At 43.0% G+C, this 22,933-nt stretch overlaps 1 protein-coding gene across 1 annotated transcript in view; it reads left to right on the top strand.

Moving 5' to 3' along the window:
- The first annotated feature begins 10,290 nt into the window (after positions 1–10,290).
- The window catches only part of CPZ (carboxypeptidase Z), a 35,115-nt gene continuing 22,472 nt past the window's right edge, over positions 10,291–22,933 (top strand). The window contains exons 1-2 of the mRNA XM_014895290.2: positions 10,291–10,564; positions 22,364–22,387. Coding sequence (XP_014750776.2) covers positions 10,360–10,564; positions 22,364–22,387 — 229 coding nt within the window. The 5' untranslated portion in view covers positions 10,291–10,359. The remainder of the gene's footprint in view (positions 10,565–22,363; positions 22,388–22,933) is intronic.

The following is a 22,933-nucleotide window of genomic DNA, read 5'->3' as shown; positions in this document are numbered from 1 at the left end:
CCCAGGATATGTTCCTGCCTTCTTAAACCCCCTGCTTATTCTTCTTATTCATAAATTACCTCCTACTCAATTATTTTAATCTCTGGCCATAGAGCTGAACAGAGACATGAAATGCATTTGCTTTGTGCATCTCTGCCAGCCTGTTTCCCCTTATCCACGGCTGGAAGCTCAGTCAATTCCCATGCTTCTTCCACCTTCATCAGCTTGTAAACTTTCTACCTGCCCTCCGGTTTCTCATGTCAGTGGAAAGGCAGGCTGTTCAGACCGTTCTTTCCTTGATGCATTCCCTTGGGCTATAGTGATGGTACTCTCACTTTTTCTTTTCTTTATTTTCTTTTCTTTCCCCCACTCCCTGTGGTTTTGGTTTTCTGTGTGTTTTCTTTGTTGTCTGTTATCAGTTTTCCACTGACAGCCTTTTCAGTTTTTAATTTTGTGCAGCTGAGCAGGATTGCGAAATGCAAATTGAGAAAGAAACTAGGAAAAAAAGCTGTGCCCCTCACTTTTTTATGCTCAAGAAAGCAAGCTGATAATGGAATAAACCCAAGAATCTTACTGAACCTACTTTGTCCCTTGGGATCACAGTCTACCGATTTCTACAGTCAGTGGTACACAGAAAGGAATAATATGACTACTGTCACATTCTCACTTTGAGATAAAATTACCAGATATCCATTTATGGCTGAATCAAGGTATTCAGCATGAATTCCTCATAAAAATAAAATTCTTACTGTTAGAGCTTCCATAAATCTTCCCACCTACTGTCCTAATAAGCATAATGAGGGGAAGATTGGATGGAAATTCAACCTACCCCATGTGGATGCATAGTGGGTTTCTTCAGGCTCTTTCTGCAATGGCTGAATGTCTGTAATTGCCCTGGCACTTCAGAGTCTCTGTGTCCAAATCTGATGCTCTCAGGTTCAGCCCTTGAGTGTCAGCCACCTTTTGATTTTTGGTTGATTTTCGTATCACCATATGAACCTGCAAAAAACCCAGATAAATGGATCCCGGGACCTTCAGCTTTGTAATTTCCCCCACTGCCATGACATTGATTTGGTGAGCCCTGAGGGTGGCCATTTTTTGGCAACTGGAAGCAGAAAAGGACCAACATAAGGTGGAGTATGTAAATAGTTTACTCTGATACCTTGGCTTCCTCACAGAAGTTGAACTTGCCTTCTGGAACCATGCAGTTTACTCCAGGGAGAAAGAAGGTGTGATTCAAGCTCTTTCTAGCACAATAAACTGCAAGGAAATTGAAAAACTCAGGAATTTCTCTGGATATGCTGTCCAGATTTGTCCTGCTTAGCAGTGCTTTAAAGGAAACTCCTGACTAATAAAAATTTTGACCAGTAAAGTTAATATTTTTTGATGAGACACTAGCTCTTTTTTATTCCCTAATGATAGTAAAAGATAACTCAGTGACAGGAATGGTTGAGGAAAGTTATAAAAATGCAGATTCCCAGTTTTCATAGGGATCTCAGTGTCACAGTAGCTCAGGTTGTTAATGGTATGACTAGAATGACCAATGACAGCCTTGGAGCTGCTAAAGGTGTTGTCCTGAAGCTTTGTAGACTGAAGAAATTTCTCCCATAGAGTTCAGTTTGATATGTGGATGAAAAGGCATTTCTCCTACCTGTTCAAAATTTAGTGGTTCTGGATCAGCTCTTTGACCAGGAAAACATGATGATATCAGTAGCACTAGATTACTTCACCCTGGCAGAGGTTTTATTCCAGAATGCTGGGTTTTTAGAAGAGCAGTGAGGAGTATTTGACTAATTGATGGAGCTGTTCCCAGAGTTTAGCCTATGACTGGTATTGTTCCCACAGTTGAGCCTATGGCTAATAATTAAGACCTTTTAGCTGCTCTTTTACTCTCCTACTGCCCTGTGCTGATTCTCTTGACCCCTCATAACTGTATCTTGGCCTGTTCTATTCAAGTTATTTTTTCAGACCCTTGACTATCAAATTAGTCGTTATTTGGCCAAGAAAAAACAAATTCAACAGCTCAAATTATTTCTCATGATGAGTCAATGCTTAAGCCCCCATCCAATTTGTTACCTCTCTGCAAATCCTTTCCAATTTGTTAATGCTTTTCCCGAAATGGAAACACTCATGTTCCTCATGTCATTGAATGCACAATAGCCTGCCTGAAGGATGGCACACAGCAGGGCTCTGTAGCTCTCTAGTGGACCCTGGGACAAGCCATGAGGCAGCCCTGGAAGTGACACAGCACCACCTTGCCCTTCTCACACAGGACCTCGTGCAAACTACATTTGAAATTGAAATCTAGAAACTAATGAGTTTCTCACAAATAACTTGAGGGGCCAGGATGCTGCATGTGGGTCTGGCATGGGTTATGCCCATGTAGGCATTGATGAAGCTGGGAGGACAGCACTGGGGTCAGCAGGCTGTTTGTGCTGGCTCTGTGGGGCTGGGTTTCGTGCTGCTGGAAATCCAAGCAGGATGGGATCCTGCATGACCTCAAGGACAGCCTCCAACCCAGTCTCTGCCCCTTTGCTTCTCTATCCAGTGCCTGTGGGCAATTCAGCACATCTTTAATCTGAACATGATGAGTGGAGCATGCCTGAATACCACTGACTAGAGATACTGTTCCAAGGTGTCTGGGAAAAAAAATGATGGTTTTATATTTGGTTTAAAGTTTCCACTGGTAGATGTTTTGATATGCTGATAGAGGTTTTGTAAATTCTATGAATAAATGCAGAAAATAAAACTTGAACTAAAACACCTCATCTTTTAAAAGAGTCTCTGTTTATTATTTTTAGGTTGTGCCACTCTAAAGAGTTGGAGCCTTGATATAAAAAACAAATATTAAGACATACTATCATGGCACAGATATTGAATGTGGTATAGATTCCAAGTATACTGCTATGTAATTTTAAAGTGCTTAAATATATTTTTAAACATTTTATTTTTGATTTAACACCATTTTTCTCCTGGTGTAAAGTCAGACTTGTGTCTCAGAAGTGTATTTCTGAAAGTGAAGTTAAAATCCTCAGAACTGTGATGCTAGTATCATCTGAAATGGCATTGGTTCTTGCTATCTGAGGTGAATTCCCAGTTTTCTGGGGAGTGCCAACCTTGGAGGGCCTTATTTTTCTTTGGAAAGTGCCAAGGATCTGCTTTAAAAGCATCAGGGTCTCTTAAGTATTTCCCCCATCAGGTATCTACAAACTACAGCACTCGAAATCACTTTTTCAAAATGCTTCCCAGCACCTCTGTGAATGTGAAAAGCAAGCCCCAGAGAACTTCTTTTGAATGTTTTGGCATTAATGTTCTGTGAGACAGGGAGAAGAGATGAAGTGAAATGAGTCTCAAAATAGGACTGTCAAGTTCTTTTCTGGTAGAACTTACATTAATTTTTAATACTCCATCTGTGATCAGAAGAAAAGAAAGATCTTTAGTTCTCAGCACAGATCTTTTTTGAGCACACATTTTTCCTTGTAGCTGTTATATATTCGGTTCTATGATTCACTAACATATTTGTATTCTTTTTCTTGCTTTATGGGAGTCAGGCAGAGTCACCTTTGGGCCTCATCTTGAACAAAACCAGCAAAATGCATCACCAGTAACCCCTCAGCAGTAATCCTGCTTTGCTACTTTACATGTGGGAGTAATAAGAGGCAGCCTTTGAGAGGATAACAAGGTCCTTATGTCAGCTCTATCTTTTTAATGATTGAATTTAAATAATATTGTGTGCTTATAGCAGGATCTGGTGATCAGTGCATGCTATTTTGCACATGTTCTCCTGGATATAGAATCATATTTATTACTGTTGTCCCTTTGTGGTCTCATTCTACCATCTGGTGCCAGGTTCCCTTCCAGTCTTTTGTATCATTTCTGCCTTTGATCATGGCTGAATTTTAACTAGATATCATTTTCTCCTGTCATCAAAAGAAACTTTCTGAGTGGCTTCATTTCTCACTGATTAACTCAAACAAGCACAGAGACCACATGAAGGGTAGGCTAAAACAAAGGCATGTATCCAGTTGAATCTTTTGGGGATGGTAGGGCCTGCTCCTGTTTTAATTGCCTTCTTCTGCCTTACCATAGGAACAGTTCAGTGAATCACCTGGAAATGGTATAAGCAACTAATTTTGTGGGTCAGTGATTTAGTTAATCTGTGACAAGTCAGAAGATTAAAAGAGAATTTAATTATCACTGACAGTACTTGTATTGAATTTAAATAATTTAAATATTTTTCAAGAGCTGCATTTTTTAACATGTATTATATTTAATCAGGAAGGAAAGATGTATCTGTGACTACAATATTAAGTGAGGGAAGTAAACTCACCCACTCATTGCTTGCTTTTGTTTCCAGCTTATGAGGAAAAACTGGGCGGGAAAAAATGGTAAAACATGTCAAAATGAAGAAAATAAAAATAAAACCAAGACCAATTTTGAATCCATTGCAGGAAATTTAATTTTTTTAATACAGTGAAACTGGTTCACACTGCAAAGGTTTACCAGGGAATTATTCTTTCTCCCTTAGTGAGTTGGGACAAATATGTACTTGATCAATAATGATGAAAAATAACTGGTAGAGGCTACAGGGAATTTTGAGGTATTTGAGACATGTAGGCAGTTGCAGTCCATGATCCATTCTAGGTTAAAATTTTAGGGTATAGTGTGTAGGAAAACAGGAAAACTTGTTCTTGTGTTCTTTTTCTTTACAGTTTCTCAATCAAATTTCCAGCACTCAGTATTTATGTGTGGCAGTTTCTAAAGTGAAGTTTTTAATCCTGTGGGTCATAAGGGGAACAAATTGAAAGTTGAGATAAAAGGTTCCACTGAAAAAACTCTCAGTGAGAAAGTTCAAAGCTCCCCAAGTGTAATGTAGATGGTCCCAGAAGGCACAGAGAAACATCCCAAAATATCTGCTTAAGTGCAGAGCTCAGAATAGCCAGTGGATCTTTAGAGGAAATTAGCCATCTCTCTTATCCACATGCATGTTAATCTGAATTAGAATTTTTTTTGTAGAACAAATCTGCTTTCCTTTTTTAACTTGGCAGCCAGAAGCTGAAAGAGAAGCCCTTGTGGGCCTTTTTCAGTTTTCTGCTGCCACATGAAACTCAATCCATTCATAGGGAGATAAGGTCTTGCAAAGACAGGTAGAATAGGGTTGGATTTTTTAAAATATTGCTATGGCTTCATAGAAAGTTGCTGATTTACTCCATCTGTCCTGAGAGCAGTTCCTCTTCTCTGCCCTGTTTTGCAGAAACTGAAAAAGAGAAGGGAAAAAAAAATAAACAAAACCCACAGAATGCAATTGGTTGCTTCTGTGCAAATGAAAATATCTCCTGGATTAATTTAAACTATTCTAAAGTCCTAAAACCACAGCTGCTGACTTTGTGCTGGAGCAGATGTGATGTGCTGCCAAACACTTTGTGCCAGCTTTACTAGCACCTAGTAGGGGAGAGAATAACAAGCCATGAAGTAGCATTTTCATCTGGTCTGTGTCTGTTTGTCCTTCAGAAAAGTTATCTAGACAGCACTGCTTCTGTTTAATGTTCAACCTCCTCTCAGCAGAGTTCAAATAAAAAAGAACCTCTAAGGTAATGAAAAGTAAAAAGTTAAACCCTGTCTAAATCTAAGATATTCCTCTGCTAAATTTCTCTTAGGATAGTAAGAATCATGAGAATGTAAGCAAGTTAAATGTGCTGTATTTAATCCCACTTTGAGTACTTGCCAAGGACATAAACCATTTTTGGTATTTAGTCCAGTCTGAGCATTTCTGGATTGCTGCTGTACTGTGGACTGGAGGCTAACAGAAAGGTCAGATCAGGAAAAACACAGTCAGCAACAGCAGCTAGTGAAATTATCTACCTTTATTGCAGTGATTCAAATGCAAATGGTGGAACCCAGGTGATGTTGTTACATCTGCTTAAATCTGGGATTCACTGGTTCATTTTTAAGATTCTTTTAGAATTGGGATGAAAATATCATATTTAACTATAAGCCGGAATTTGTTGTCAACCTTCTGAGAAGATTGGAAGATTTACTAAAACACAGAAATGAAAACAGAGAGGTTGAGAAATGCCTCTATTCCCAACCATCCCTTCACTAGCTGCTTTTAATGGTTTTAGGTTTGGTCATGCAGCTGTGCAATTCCTGCTAGTCCCATTTGATATAGTTAGTGTTAACACACAACAAAAATATGAGAAGGGCAAGTGATATACACAAACTGCTTATAATGGGCTGAAAAAAGCCAGACAAGTTAGAAATGCTGGTTGGATGGAAATATTGTATAAGTGCTAAGAGCAGTATCTGAACTACTGCTCCCCTCAGAAAGACGCAGGTCTACAGAAGTGACAAACATGTCAAACCTTCACAGAAAAACACACTGTAAACCTGGGATTAAATTTCTTGGAAAGGAACAAGCAATCTAAGCTAAAAGTGAAATAACCCTTCCAGACCACCTGCTTTCCATACCTTAGGGCATGCAAGCATGGAAATATTTATAGATGGTAGTGACAAACTGATAAATTTACCTTTGTTTTTAATTACCTCAATGTCATTCTTAAGACTCCATCTATCCTACTTATGCTCTACATTTTTTATCCTGGTATTAAATAGACATCCTGATTGACTGTAAAAAGTCTGTGAAAGCTGAGGAGCAAAGAAGCTTGGAGCTTGCCAGCTACTGACAGCTTTATTTAGGTGATGCAGTGGAGCTTGTGAAGGATGTGATGCTTGTGGTGTCATCCAGGCAATGAGGACGTGTGCAAGTTCAGACAGAAATGAGAGTGAGTCCCACAGTGGCAAGCACACATACATGGTTCCAGACAAGCTGGTTTGCCACCAGCACTCAAATAAGTGCACAGAGCCCAGTCCTGCTGTCCAGCTATGGCTGCTCAGGTTGGAGGCTCACTGGTGAAGCACACATGTTCCCACTCTGGGTTCACAGGCATGCTCATGTGGCTGTCAGGCCCAGAAAAACCTCTTGTGAGGATTTTTCCTGTCCAGCTTTCTCAGGTTTAGCTAGGGCTTTTTTCCCAAGCTAACAGCCTTTCTCTAATGTAAACATAAGAGAAGAATTGAAAACAAAGATAAACACCTGCTGGATACATGAGAAAGCCTGAAAAAGAAGTGTTACTTTCTCTGGACCAAAAAGCTAGTGCTTTGTCTTGAGTTAGTGTATTTAAGTGTATTTAAGGAGTATAGTGTTACAATAAATTGTCTCTTTCCTGTCATGAGAGAGACCATGTTTCTGTGTGTCTTATTACCGCCGTTCAAAGGGTTAATCCCCTAACATACGGCCACATGCTGACACTCACAGACTCCTCCAACATCAGCACAAGCTCTCAGGTCATGTCTGCACCCTGGGCCCTTTACCCAGACGCTGATCCACACCTCGAGTCTTTGCAGACTATTACTGACTTCTTACCTACTAACCTACTACCTACTTACCTGCTAATGCAGACTGAAGCTTGCTAGCAAACTACACCAGCACACGTATGGACACAGGATTGTGCTCACTGGGGAAATGCAAACATATCCAGGTCTCTCCAGAGGCTGACACCCAGGCCTTGCAGCTTACACCTCTGTCTCTCAGGTTGTTGGCATTTTTGACCATTCAGCTCGCACACCTGGGTCAGAGAGAGAGGTTGCATAGCAAGAGAAAAAAAGTTAAGGATTGGATACGAAAATAGACTTCAGTGATCAGGCACAGACTCAGACAGGTGAGTGTACAGCTCGGGAGCCTACCTGCCTGCAGCCATTCCTTTTAATTTCCTCCTCTGATTTTCCTGCTCTTGGCCTCCCTGATCCACACTGGTTCTTCCCTTTACTCCTTCCCCTTAGCAGGCCATGGTAAGTTTTACATGATCTGAATTCACTCTTAATATCCAATAATAATGACGTTAACCATATTTTATATTTCTAATCACTGACAAAGTTCAGCCTGACCCTCCTCAAGGCTGTACCCAAATTGTTGCTTTAACAGTCCATCAGGCACTGACCAACACGTTCTAGTTGCTGTCAATGTCTCCTTCATTACTTACTTGTTAATTCCTGAGGGTCTGTGGGTTTAATTTATCACTTGTTCATTCTGTTGTTCTGTACAGTCCTTACACTGCCTCCATTTGAGTCTGTTGAAGTTGATACAAAGGCCCAAAGGCTGATTGAACTGGGCACGGTGGTGGTGGGGGGTTTGGAAGTTGATGCATGGAAATGACACCAAATCAGTATTCCCAGTGGGATGGGACTTTGTCTCATTAATATTTGACATTAAGTATGAGGCACAGTATGAATGTGGAGTATCACAGTGCTAATAGAACTGATGAAATTAGGTGACAGTGGTTTGCAAAATGTTTTGGGGGATCCTGGTAAAGGAGGCTTACACTTGCTGGTGTTTTAAAATACAGGGTCTCAAAGTTTGTGGCATCTACAGTGGCAGGGGTGGCTGAAGTGCAGTGGAGGGGAGAAGGCACTAACAAGGACAAAGTGCTAGGCTGGAGGGTAGGAAACAGAAAAAAAATACAGGCAGAAAACATGCCAAAAAAAAAAAAAAAAAAAAAAAAAAAAAAGAAGTGGTAAGCTGACGGGACAATAGATAGTACAGGATTAGTTCTGCAGCAGAGTTCACCACCACAATCATTGGGATGTATGCAACACTCTCCCCCCACACTCACAAGGGCTGCAGAAAACAGCAGTAAAGAGCATTTCCAACGGCTGAGTGTTGGCTTCTGTTTGCAGGTATAACCTCTGCTGCCTTTTGTTGTTGTAAAAAATTGAGCCACATCATCTTCTTTAGTTCTGAGCAGCTTTGTTTCTCCCTTTAATACAAAATGCATAGTCTGGGCACACAGCAAGCCTCAGGCATGGACACACCCTCAGCTGTACATGAGCACATCAGGTACAAGTGTGGCAGATTGGTATTCAGAGCAGCCAGTTGCTGGAGAGTTAAGCAGAAAGTGAAGTGTTCCTTCCTTTGGAGGCCACACGTCCAGAGCTGTGTTATTACTTTTTTTTTTCCTTGAGGGTCCAGCCACACTGCTGTGTGATTAGGACGAAAAACAATGCAAGTAAATAGTATTCTTGTCCTTGGAAGTTTGTTTTTTGAACTCTGATAGGCTTTGGTAATGTTTAGTCCATTAAGACAGGGCAGAATCTGCAGTCTCCAGATCTGGAAGGAAATCCTGGAGACAAAATGCCAACCTGCCTTGCAGAACCTGGAAGCAGAGGACATACTTGACTGCTGAGCTTCTCAATGCATCTCTTTCAAATGAGATGAGACATCAATTAATTTCTGAGACACACGCAGCTTTCTCCTGCCCTGTCAGCCTCTTTAGTGGTTTCCCTACGGGGGGTTCATTTGATTACATTATCATACAGCACCATAACTCCCTACTGATCTCCAATACTGATCAGCAGGAGCCAGCATGCTCCACCTGCAAGGGCAGATTCTCTGCTCTCCTGTGTAAGCAGGTATCTGTTCTCGAAGAAACATGGGCTGCCTGAAAAGATAGGATGCTTTGGTCTATCTTTGTCTAGATTTTTGAGGAAAAATTCCCTTTTTCTTCTGTGATATGGGATGTTTTCTTATGTGTAGGTAAGAAATGAGGAATTTGCATCATAATTAAGGTATGCTTCTCCACCATATCTGTTGCACAGAAATAAAAGCATACAATATGTATTTCTCTAAAATATACTGAAAAATCCCCACCAAAACCAACTAAACAAAAAAGTTAAAAGGTCAATTTACTATCGACTTAATATAGATTTACCATCCAGTTTAAACCTTGTAATGTTGTACTGGAGTCTTATCTACACATTTGTGAAGTTATTATTTTTTAAGAATAGACAGAAAATACTGGAATCCCTCCAGATAACTCGATCTTATCTTAAGTGAAATGCCCAGGAGGAGCATGCAGAGGGGGATCCTAGTGGCTATTCTGTGTGTTCCCATTCTCTGTGTGCTGGAGGGGGTGCAGCTCAGAACCCCTTCACTGCCATGGTATGTTTTAAACTTGCAGTTAAGTATGTGATGAAATACCGCTATTTGAGAGGAAAGTTGCTTTCAGTTGTTTGCTTTGCTGTCTCTTCCAGACAGTTCTCTTGGCTTCAGAGAGACACGTTTTCAGGAATGTCGCTCGTCCCTTAGGAAAGTGCTGCATGAAGACCAAAGGGACCCGCAGAGGGATCGGCAGGGCACAAGCAGAGACCCCCCTTTGCTCTCACTGTTTATGAAATGTGAACCGGGCGGCAGGAGGGAGACGGTCCGGAGGCAGAGGGGAGGGGGAGCTCCTTCCTCCTCCCTCTCTGTCTCGAAGCCTTTTGCTTTCCAAGCTGAAATGCAGCTGAAATCTGACGCCTGGGCTGCACACACAGTGAGACGTGGGCATGCCCTCGCAGCGCTCCGCTTTCCTCCGCAGCTCGGGAGCGCTGAGGCTCGGCAGAGGAGTCCCTGCAGCAGGCAGGGAGCGCCACATCACTGTGCCCATGGGCCAGGGCTCCAGCATGGTCCTGAGGCTCCTGCTGCTCCTCGCCGGGCTGCTCAGGGCCACCAAGCCAGCACCCCGCTGCGACACCGGCCAGGAGACCCTAGGTAAGGAGAACCACCCCAAAAGTCCTCCTGCTTCTCTTCTTCCTTCTCCTGGAGATAACTAAAGAGTTCCACCTTCAAGGAGAGGGAGACAGGAGCTGTCACTCTCCCCTAGAAATGAGGGGGATCAACTCTTTGGAAATCTGCCTACTGCTGCTGGTGACACTGGGGCTGTGCGTGGGAAGTACGGATGGGAAGGTGGGAGGTGTGTGGCTGTGCAGCAGGAAAACAAGGCTGTGATGTAAGGGATCATAATGACACCTCATCACTGTCTCTAAGGCTGTGGCTGAGATGTCTGTCTGTCAGTCTGAGTTCCGTGCTGGAAGGACCCCCCTACTCTTATGGGGAATGCAGAAGGTTCACCTCATCCCTGGCCTTGCCTTCTAGGAATGTGATAGTCAGATTGCAAGAAGGTGAACTTTTGACCTTCTCTGTGCTTTTCTGCTTAAGAGAAAAAAAAAAAAAAAAAAAAAAAAGAGAAAAAGAAAAGCTTTTCCTTACATTTAGCTTTAGGTCATTTATTTCAAATCCAAAGTATGAGATTTATTAGGATCTGACAGCTGTAGGGTGTGTTTTAGCTTGCTATAAGCAATATGGAATTTGTTTGAATTGATTGGCTGGAAAAGCAGATTTACCCTTTAGAATAAAGGTTAAATAGGAACATGCTGCTAAATTAATTGAAATTTTTGATTCAGTAACCAGTTGACTAATAAAATAAATTAACAGTGCCTTTCAAAAATTTTTTTTATCAAGTGTGCTTGATTATGTGGGGAGAGTAGAGGCATGAATTTCAGTGTAGTGACAAGGTCTATTCCAGGAAAACTATTTTCAGAGAGTTTAAACTTAAAATGAGTCAGAAAAATATTTATTTTATAGGATTACAGGAAGAGATAAGTTAACCTGCAACTGACCTTAATGCTACCCAAGGAAATTCAACTATATTTCAGTGCTTAAATATAAGCCATAGACTGTCACTGGCCTTGAACTGCTACACAGTGCAGTTCATGTACCATGTACTGCATATAATTTGAGAATGCTGTTCCCACGAACATCAAAGTGAGGTCTACCACAGCCTAAAGGGATTTTATTTTTGGATAAAGCTGCACAAAGAGAAGAGTTGTAGACTATTTTCAGCCAATTACAGGAAGAGGCTGTGTGGTTTGCAGCATGACCTTTCCCTGGGAGGTATGATTCTGCTCCAGTTCCAGCTGATCAGTCTTGCCATGGGATATTAATCCTAGCAACCACAAATGTATGGATCATTGAGGGGTGACTCTGAGAGTGTGTTGTGTGTGTTGGCAGCTGTGGTGTCTTAGGGCAGGGCTTGCAGGAAGGCAGCTGGATATGGTGCTAGAGGAATGGCTAGAGGTAGGGAAAGGGAGTGGTCAATGGCACCACGCTGTGTGCCACATAGGGAACACCCTTCACACTGGAGGGCTGTTGGATCAGACAATAAAACTGAGACCTGACAGGCTTCACAAGGATCTCTCTTTTCTAAAGGGGGGGATAAGTTCATGTCAGGCCACATGAAAAGAAAGGGGCCTGCAGTGATGCACATGTTCACAAATGGGCCTGGCAGGGGTCTCCTCTCAGTGTTCAGGGCATAGACTGTACCTTCAGCTGCAGCACTGAGATTTTCTCTCCTGTTTTGGGATCCCTTGTGTAGGTCTTGCTGTATCCCAGTGGTCAGACCTATAGTGCCCTGCAAGAGGAGGCCAGCCTGGAGCTGCTCTTGAAGGAGAGAGCAGCAGGAACCAGTCTGACTCCCAGCAAGGCTGGAGCTGCTTTCTGCAGGCTTCCTGGTGGTATTTGTTCTGCAGTGACTCATTTTGCTTTTTTTAATACAAAGCCAAAATGAAACATGATTTACAATACCAAGATCCTTTGAAAATTCTTTGTGCTTTTCTGTTAAGAAAAATAAGGAAATGATTACTGTCATCCAGCTCCACAATATGACACAGGAATCATACACTATGTGGTGAGAATTTTGGGCAGCAGCTGGGAGCCATGGCACTGAGAGGGGCAGATCCCTTCTCTCTGGCTGTGTCCTGTATCCCTGGGGAGTCAGTAAGCTACTGTCTCTCTGTGATAAGATGCTACAAGGTCCCATTGTCAGGCCCATATGAGTTTAACTGGCCTCTTAGCCTATAGTTTGGGTGAGTACAGTTTAGCATGTTTCCTCTGAGACATGGCCAGACTTTTTCAGAGGGAGCTAATAAAACTGGCTCCTCTTTATCCAAGTTGTGCATCTCTGCTACTGACTGATGTAGTGTAGTGGTAATTATTTAAATAAAGTGGTTTATAAATATTGACAGCAAAACTAAAAACCCACAGAGGCAGACTGAAGAGTGGTATTTCTTCAAATAGGTGACTTTCCTTGCAGCTGGGGACAACTCCAAAATTAATGTCACCAGAGTCAGACTAAGGCTGCATAATAGAATCATAGAATGGTTTGTGTTGGATGGGACCTTAAAGGTCCAATCCCCTGCCATGGACAGGGACACCTTCCACAAGATCAGGCTGCTCCAACCCCTATCCAGCCTGGCCTTGAACACTTCCAGAATGGGGCATAACGGCAAAAAAAACCTTTATCAATAGTGATGCTAAAAGCAATAAATCCTTTCCTTTCCTGTCACTTGTATTCAGGGAGCGTGTTGCCGGGGCATTCCGGGACAGGGGTACCCCGGTGTTCGGTGGGGCTGCGAACCCCGGGGCTCACCGGGGAGTGGACGGGCCGGGTCCGCCACGGTCCCGCACGGCTCAGGCTGTCCTGGACCCGCACGGCTCGGGCTGTCCCTATCCCGCACGGCTCGGGCTGTCCCGGTCCCACACGGCTCGGGCTGTCCCTATCCCGCACGGCTCGGGCTGTCCTGGATCCGCATGGCTCGGGCTGTCCCGGTCCCGCACGGCTCGGGCTGTTCTGGACCCGCACGGCTCGGGCTGTCCTGGTCCGGCACGGCTCGGGCTGTCCTGGCCACCGCGCCGCCGTCTGTGGTGCCACCGTGTGGCTCCTGGGCTCGTACACAGGCTGCGGGGAGACACCGACCCCGACCCACCTCAAACCCGGCAGGGCTGCCCGAGCCTTTTGCCACCCTCCCGATCCCTGCCCGAGCGCTGGAAGGATGGCACTGGCAGGTGGCACAGTCTGTCAGATGCCAAATCCATGGAATTGCTGCGGTTGGAAACGACCGCTGTGGTCTTCGAGCTCAACCATGAACCCAACACCAAACCAGATCCCTAGGCAGCACATCTACATTTCTTTTAAATCTTTCCAGGGATGGTGACTCAAGCAGTTCCCTGGGCAGCCTGTTCCAAAGATTTGCAACCTTTCTGTGAAGAAATCTTCCCTAGTACCCAACCTAAACCTCCCCTAGACCAACCTGAGGCCCTTTCCTGTCGTCCTTTTTCTTGTTACCTGGAAGAAGTGACCGACCCCCCCCCTTCCTCACTACAACCCCTCTTCAGGCAATTGTAGAGAAGGAGAAGGTCTCCCTGAGCCTCCTATTCTCCAGGCAGGAGTCCAGAGGAGTGGAACAGTTTAACCTGAAGTTGTGGAGGTAGGAAAGCAGCCAGAGTGCTGTTTGGCACACCTGTCACTTGTGGGTGTCCTCTCCCAAGCACCTTGTTGTTTTCATCATTTTGGCTTTCTCATGAGACAGACATTGTCCCATTCTGAGGATCTCTGACCTTAGCCACTGGAGATGAGAGGGAGTGGGGAGGTATAAGGAAGAGAGATGAGGAGTGAGAAACCACCAGGGCAGGGGACAATTACAGTATTTATTCTGGAGCCCAGAACAGATTTTGTGGTATTGGCTCCTCTCTGAGCTACAGCATTGAGTAGGACTGATTGTCAGACTGACAGAAAAAGTGTGTTCACAGAGAGATGTTATACCTTTCTTTCCCCTCTTCTTCTCTGCAGCTCCAAACTCCATAATGTGCCACAGTTTTTGCTAAGTAAAAGGCAAAAAAAGGGAAAAGTTATTTCCTCCCATGACCTTCACACTGGTCCAAGTTCCATGGGACCTGAGCAAATTTGTTCACCTGATGTGGATGTTTCTCGTGCTGGTTTCCTGGTGAAACTTGTGCACACACAGAGGCAGAGCCTCTCCAACTGCTGCTGCTTGCACTGAGTGACCTGGCAGTGGACTGGGGTTTTCTCCCTGCCCCAGTGGGGTGGTCCCTCATCCCTCTGTGGCTGGCACTGGTGGGTGCTGACGTGGAGCATGACCACAGGACTGTACTGCTACACGTGTGGGAAAGCCCAAGCTGCAGGAATCTCACTGGCTGGACCTGAGATGGATGTGTCCAAGTTGTGTCAAAACAAAAAAATGCAGAACTAGCATCTACATCATGCTCACTCATGAGATGAGAAATTCCTGCTCTTTGTGAAGCCAGTTGTCATCACTGAATCATGTGAGCTCTGCTGAATTCCTGTCAGTGGCTCTAGGATTTCTACACAATTATTATCTTAGCAACACTGGCCTTCAGCTCCTTTTAACATGGAAAATGGGATCAGAAACAGATACCTGTAGGGAAAGTAAGTTTATATTGAAAATAAAATACAAAGATATCTCCTTATACTGCTGAAATGGTTTATGCACAATTTCAATCTGAAGTTTTCTTCAGAATACTTGTACATCTTTAAGGTGCGGCCATGTGAAAACATAGAAGTCAAAACTTGAACAAAACCCTGCTGCTCTTAGTCACAGCTAGGCTTTTAGCAAGACTTAATAACACTAATAGTTGATCCTCTATAACATTTCTATACACTACCTCTTCCTTCACACAGTCACAGTGTTTGAGGATGCTGGATGGCTGACAGCTACCATGGTCCTCTTTGGGCTCCTGAAGCCTGGGCCAAATGCTGGATAAACACCATGTGTTACTGCCTGCTGCAGAGCTGAGCATGGAGGTACCACTTAGGAGTCTCCTATCATGGTGTGTGCATGGTGTTTGAGGCTGCTGGGCCATGTCCTGGTCTCTTTGCTGGGCTTTTATGACCCAGGGATTTATGACTCCTGAGTCTTGTTTGGACAGAATCACCTTCCCAGTTGGCTACAGCTGTCACAGATCAGTAGAGTTTAGGGATTTGGGATTACTTTGTCCACTTCAGAAATAAAACTGAAATTCCAATCTTTTAATTTACACTGTTGTAACTCTACTGAAATAATTGACACCCAATTTTTAGAGTAATAATAGGATACAGTTATCTAGAAGACAATATGAAATTAAGGCACAGATTTAAGTCAAGGTTATTCAATTAACTGTCAATCTTTTGTACATAAAAGTACCACATTTGGTTAAAACTCTACTTACAGAAGAATCAGATGAGATGTTAATTATAATAGTTCTCATACAGCTAAACTAAAGAAAAGACAGAGTTGATCTAGGGGGATGGTTACACTGTTTAAAGAGAATGGGATGATGTTTTGGAAAATGTTTTGGAAATATTGTGGTAGAAAAGATAAAACCCTCAATTTTTCAGACATGATCCTCTGTCCTATGGCATTCGACAGAGTTGGGCTTGCTTAAAGGAAAGCTTCTAACTATGGTAGGTTGTTGGCCAAAGCACTTGAGAGTACTACATCCTAAAACCATGGGACCTGAGCTGTAAAGAGTGTATGGTCACAAAGTACAGCTATGGGGGCATCACAGATCCAGAATACCTGATTAATACGTTTACATCCTTTGCCAGGCAACCTGGCAAAAAATTTGATCCTTTAGATGATAGTTTTAGAGATTTCCTGGCCTATTCCACCTTCTTACCCTTGCTGTGGTTTAATGCCATCATCCCCCAGATACAAGCTTATTTCTCCTTCCTTCACTGACCAGACCCTGAGAGATGATCTCCACAGGTCTCCAGATCATCCTGGTGCACAGGAAATGCTTGCTCAGCAGCAGCCCTGTCACACAATGCAGTTCACTAAGCCTTCAGTCAATTTGGCAACTGCTGGCCCCCTTGTTATCATCTTTGTTGCATTTTTTTTTCCCAATGGGCAACTTTTCCCTAGCAACTTGGGAAATATCTCAGCTGAGGCCAGGAAAAGGCATTTAGTAGGTTTTGTTTAGGGAATTATGTTTATATTCAGGATTTTCAACTCCTGAAGGACTCCTTGAAGCAGCAGTTATCAGCCAGAGACATAGCTGGGGTGACACCAGAGTCACTAGAGGCACCAAGGCAGTGGTGGGGACAGACAGACAGACAGACAGAAATACTCCTCATCAGTTCTTTTAGGCACCATCTACAACTGCAGACGTGTTTAAGTTGCATGCGAACAACTAGAAACAAGGGAGGATTATTGGTGCCCACTAAGGCTGTCTTTGTGCCCTTGCCATGTGACAGGTCTTGGTGTGCATCTGCACAGAGTTTGACCTGTGGCCTGCAGGTTGTGACCTGACATCATCCATGGAAAACTTCAGCACCTTCTCCCTGGCTCCAGAGCAATCCTGAGAGAGAAACAATCCCTAAAGAACTCATTGCAGTGTCATTGCTGTGGGAACATCTCCAGTAATTCAATAAAAATGGATGTTTAACCAAATGCCAGGCAGCAGGTGGGTTAGAAAGAAAGGTGATTGGCAACGAACACTGGCTTGCATCTTCCTGCTGTGATCTTGCTCTGCAAAATAAAGGCAGATGAGGCATTAATCTCTTTCAGGTGCTTTCAGGTTTCTTCAAGTGAGGGAGCAGAGATAAAGGAGGGCTGCACAGAGCTCTTGGGCATTGTTTCTGCCTGCTGCAAACACATCCCTCCCCCAGGCAGTTACTGCAATTGCTGGAGGGTTAATAACATCTATTCAATCCTCTACTCACAAAACCTTTGCTGTATCCAGAAAATTGAGTTAACCACGTGGCTGCATTTTGCAAGCACTCCTCTCTACTCCGGTTTTCCTGGAATTTCTTCTCTGTTGCTGGGAATCTTCTCCACTTCTGCCCCTGCATGTATTCCCTGGGTGTGTAGCTGCCTTCTCTTCTGGGCTTTCTGCTCAGCCGTTCTCCCCCTGCCCAGGCTACTCAGCTCTCCCATTACTCTGCCACTAGTCCCCTTACATCCCCACTCCTCCCACACCCTCCTCCTGATGATTCTGATCCATTTAATGTTATATAATGGATTTTGTCCTGCCCTTGTCTTTTTGCCGGAGCTAGGGGCTGGCTCTGGAAGCAGGCTATGCTTTGCCATTTGAAGATGCTGTTCCAGTATTTTGCAAAATGGTACAGCTCAGCAGTGTTTGTATCTTGCTACTGATACTAAATTTTGTCTCTTTAGTGACTAAGGCAGAATATCATTGAAAGACTGACTTGATGAACCACATAAATCAGCCGGGAGAGTAATAGAAACTTGATAAGGAACTGAAATGCTTTGTTTGGAAAAGTGGAGGCTTTGACTGTAAACAGATTTAAATGAATACATATGTTCTTCTAGTTTAAAAAAATCTTGTAAGAAGCCCAGAAAGCTGGGAGGGGTTATGCTGGTCTTTACAATATACATTATCTCATCTATTTTGATCTGTACTGACCAGCACACCCCCTCCAATCTGCCTCACTGAATGACTTAGATATTTCAGATTTAAGACTTGCCCTCGGGCTTATTCCAGATCATCAATCACATGGGTTTACTGTTGGCTTTGCTCTTGAAAAGGCAACTGGCCAGTCCATGGTACCAGAAGTAGCTGCTGAGCTCTCTTGTGTGGGTTAGGGTTAATCACAGCAGCTTGCTTCCTTTGGTGCTGAATCATCAAGGGGAAAAAATGTAAGCTTGGCAGTAAAATATGTATGTGCTGCATTGTAGATTTTCAAGCTTGCCTTTGCAAATTAAATCCAGAAACGTATTTTATAGAGAGAGCTCAGAAAGCTTGAAATGGCTTTTCTCCTCTTCAATAAGTTATTTTATCCATAATCTTAAATAGAAGCTGCACTACTGAAAGGACTTTTGTAGCTCTGGTGGAATAGTTACAGTACAAAAATAAACATAAAAAATTGAAAAGGCTGTTCTAGGTTAGGAAGAAAAAGGTTTCTCTGTACCAACCTGTTGGTGGATGGGACTTTGAGAGGAGGTGACACTGTCTTCCTTTGAGCCCAGGGAAGCCTCTGCACAAAAAACCTGAAAAATTTTAGACTCTTTCAAGTACAGAAGAAGCAACTATTGAAGCCTGCCAAGTCAATTGGGAGACCTGAGAAGCTCTTTGTATATCAACCCCTGTCATTTTTCTTATGAAAATGAGAAAGGGAGTGGTTGATCTCTCCTGGCATTGCCAGAGCTTAGAGAAAACGAGTTGTCATGGGCAGGGATGGGGGACTTTGTGGTGATTTCTATGTGCAGACACTCAGGCCAGTGGGTGCAAGGCTGCAGGAACAGACAGTACAGTGCAGCCTGGGAGCTGGCCTTGGAGAGCTTCCTGCTGCTGGCTCTCCAGGCAGGCAGGCTCTGGCCCAACTACATGTATCCACACTTATTTATATAAGCACACATCCTGCAGAATTATCCTTGGCCCTTGCAGAGCTGCACCCTCCAAAACATATGTAAGCATTGGCGTTAGGAAACATTGGCATTAGGAAACATTGGGAAAGTCAAAACACCACATCAGCACACATACACATTTATGGCTGGCTATAAAGCAAGGTTTGGTATAAAACAGACCTTTTCTCTCTTGATTTTATGTATACTGACTCTGATAACCTGAAACCTCAAGCTGTTTCAGACCTGGATGTTTACAAGACAGAGCTGTGGCTGATATATGGGTCATAGTGCAGCTTGCACTGTGATGGGGAAATGTGGCCAGAAGTTGCATGGATGTCTCTAGTAAAGAGAGACAAAGAGAAAATGCAATGGTATGCTGCAAAGGTGTGAGGCTTAAATCTAAGTTTAGCTTAAATATAGATTTAGGTTTAAATCCAGGTTTAGGACCCAGCACTTTGGAGTAACTTTTGCTAATCAGTAAATTATTAAGAAAAATGAAAGCTTTGAGTTTGTAAGGGGCATCCTGGATCACAAGTAGTGGAAAAGCTTTATCTACCAAACAGGGTTGTTGCAGAATCATCCCTGTTTATCAAATACTGAGATGAATAACTTCAGTTGCCATTGAAAATATTTATATGGTTTTGGTTCCTCATTTAAAAAACAGATTTATCCTCTTTAGACATCATCTTTGCTAATGAGCAATACCTGTGTAACTTAATAGATTTCCTCTCCCTACATAACTATGGTAAAAGTATCAAAGTGTGGATGGCATGTAGCACAGTCTGAAACCAGAGCTGTCTTTCCCTCTCCTGTGCTAACATCTCCTCCTGCTCACAAAAGGAGCCAGTCCTCAGGTGAACCCTTGGACAGCATATCAGTGGAATTTCACATCTCTTCCATCAGCTCTCCATTGCTTCCCCATGCCTCTCCTCCCGGCCAGCTGGGCAGAAAGAGGCATCTGTTAAACACAGCAAGGCTGCTGCTGCTCAGAGCTGGAGCAGGGAGAAGCAGCACCACATCCATACCCTGCCTGCTGCATTTTCCCTTTGGTTTCCTCTGCTTGTTCCAGTTGAATAAGAAGAATTCTGACATGCCATTGAGAACAGGCCTGTGCCACATCTCCAAGTGACTGATGGCTGTAGCACTCCTGCACAGCAAAAGTGGTTGGGGAGACTGTGTGTGCCTCAGTTTCATTATTTGATCATTGCATGTCAGACAGATAGACTAAAAGGACATTTGTAGCTTGGTCCTGGAGCCAGCAGAAGGGGAAATGCCTCTTACCTTTGAGGAAATGTGAGCAGTTGTAGAAAGACCATTCATGCTCCCCAAATGCCCCATGAAAAACTGTGCCCAGCACATACAACCATCTAGTCTAAAATAATAGCTACAATACATTAATTTTCTGCTCAGGACAGGGAGAAAAGGGTGCCAAGTATTTCTCATCCACTCCTCAAGGTAACAAAGGGGATTCATTGCTAATGACCCTGGTGATAAACAGAGATAGTGTCACTCTCTGCATTGGGACGTGACTAAACTCAAGCCAGTCCTCTCCACACTACGTTTTCCCCTCTGTAAGGAACATTTGGCTGACTCCATACTCTTGTCCAAGGTCTCTCAAATGTGGGTGTGGTGATGTTAGTATATAAGACTATCCAGATTCAGAGGGCAGTGACATCCAATTTTATCAGCAGGATTAATTGCTGGAGCTCTTACTAACGAGATCATTTATTTCTCTCTCACAGCTAGCTAGCATTGTACAAAATGCTATTCCTTGATTATCCCCAGATGTAGCACTGCATGCAGTATCTGGCTGAGATGAAGTTTTTTTCAGAAATGCCTTGACCTTAATAACTAACTCACAGAGGGGATTATTCCTAGCTGAGGGAAACACTGAACTCCTATAATGGAAGGCAGTGTTGATGAACCAGGTATTATTTAATGTAATTATCATAATGTACTGAACCAGGAAAGGAGTTTGTATAGGTATAATTTTTTCTAGCTTGCTGCATAACAGGACTTGTTGGTGTTGGGGATGGACTGTTTCTGCTAGTTCTGATGCCTCATTTATTTTATGAGGTAATGTGGCTCAATTACAATCCATAATATAGAACCAGACTAATTTCCAATTAAACGTCCCCCTCCAAGATAAAATCCCAGGGTTAACTTAGTTCTCAATACAATGACTTTATTTTGGCTAAAGAATGATCAACTCATTAGCAACACATATGCAGATGATTACATTTAAACAAATATGCCAGCAGTAGAAGTTTAAACTCTCTTTAGCAGGAAAAAAAGGAAACATAATGAATTTGGTCTTGTGAGGACAAATGCTCAATTTACTAAGCAAGAAACTGGATGCCTGTCCCCCCAGTGACAGCAAGAAGAAATAGCAGCAGAACAGATCCCCACTACCTCACAGGAAAGGTGAACCTGGTGGTGTTCAGGCTTGCACAGAGTGATTTAGCTCCTATGAGACACTGGTGAAAACTACTCCAATGCCTTGGCAGAAATATATTTATTTAGTTATATTGGAGAAGGACAATATAGAATCACTGGCTACAGGAGCAAAAGAAGCATTTCCTAGGTCATCAAACCACGTTCCTTCAAAATCAAGAGAGCATCATTTATTTGACCCAGTAAACAGAAAGCAGAGGAGATCTGTTCACTCTCGGCCAGTGCAGTGTGAAGGAATGCACCAGGGAATGCAGAGAGCTACTTAAGCTCAAGGACAATGCTGGCACAAAAATAATGGAAATAAACTGACCACAAATACTTTTAAACACGAAATTAAAAGGCAATTTCTAGCCATTAGAAGAGTGATCTTTTGATAAAGCTTTCCTGTGAGAGTAGCTGGGGAGGGAAATAATTAGTTTTAAGATATTATTGAAAGTGTGATAAAACACAACTGCTAGAGATATGATGAAGTAGGATGAGGAAGAAATAAAATTCCCTCATATCTACCAAAGGCTGAATTGCTTTACAGGAAAGGTATCCACAGCATTATGTGGGACAAAATGGTCGTTTAGGGGAGATGGATAAAACACCTTGATATGTACAGGACCCATACAGACTTTTAGACTAACCAGATTAAAAAAAGACCTAGGTTTTGATTAGTGAAATTTCCTAGGCACCTAACTGTGCATTGATGAAGAGGAATGGGGTTTCTCAACTCAGCCTATTCTGTGATTCTGTAATACGTGCCTGCTGGGATATGTGTTTGTTCCTGGTATGGCTGGATCTCAGGACACAGAGCTGCAGCAGATACCAGATCAGGTAATTCCTAACACAGAGGAGGAGCCATGTACACCCACCCTGTAACGATTTCTCTTTTGCTCTTCATTTACAGGTCAATGCCAAAGTGTACAGAAAGGTATGAAGTGTCTTTCCTTGCTGTTCTTGGAGAACCTCAAAACCCTAAGTATTTCTTCATGATTTCCTGACAAGTATGCTCATGTTGGTGCTACAGTGGGTTTTATTACAAGAGAAATGTGCTCTTTCACACAGTGTAGCATTTTGCTGCTGTGACAACAGCATTTGTTACCAGGCAGAATCATTACCAAGAAAAGGACACTCAAATGTAGATCCATTACTATAACAGCCAGGAATTTTATGAAGAAATGTCTTTTTATTACCCTTTTTCACTTCTAAGTGGGTTGAAGGTGTTACCAATACTTATCCTTCCTAAGACCTCCTAACTCGATTTCTTAAAATGTACTGGGTTTCTGAGAATATACCTGTAATCATATTATGTGTCTGCTCGCCTGTGAGTTAAGCACCAGAATGACTTTTCAACTCTTTGAGCAATTCCAATCAAACTTCATGGAGGCTCTGTAGTTTCAAAGATATTAAACTCTACAAATTTTATGAGGCCAAGCAGAGAAAAGAGATAACTTAGCAGTACATTCCCCACTAAAGA

Source organism: Sturnus vulgaris, chromosome 4 (genome assembly GCF_052056855.1).
Source record: "Sturnus vulgaris isolate bStuVul1 chromosome 4, bStuVul1.hap1, whole genome shotgun sequence".
Taxonomy (NCBI): Eukaryota; Metazoa; Chordata; class Aves; order Passeriformes; family Sturnidae; genus Sturnus; species Sturnus vulgaris.
Note: the sequence above shows the minus strand (reverse complement) of the source record. Positions and strands in the feature narration are given on the sequence as shown.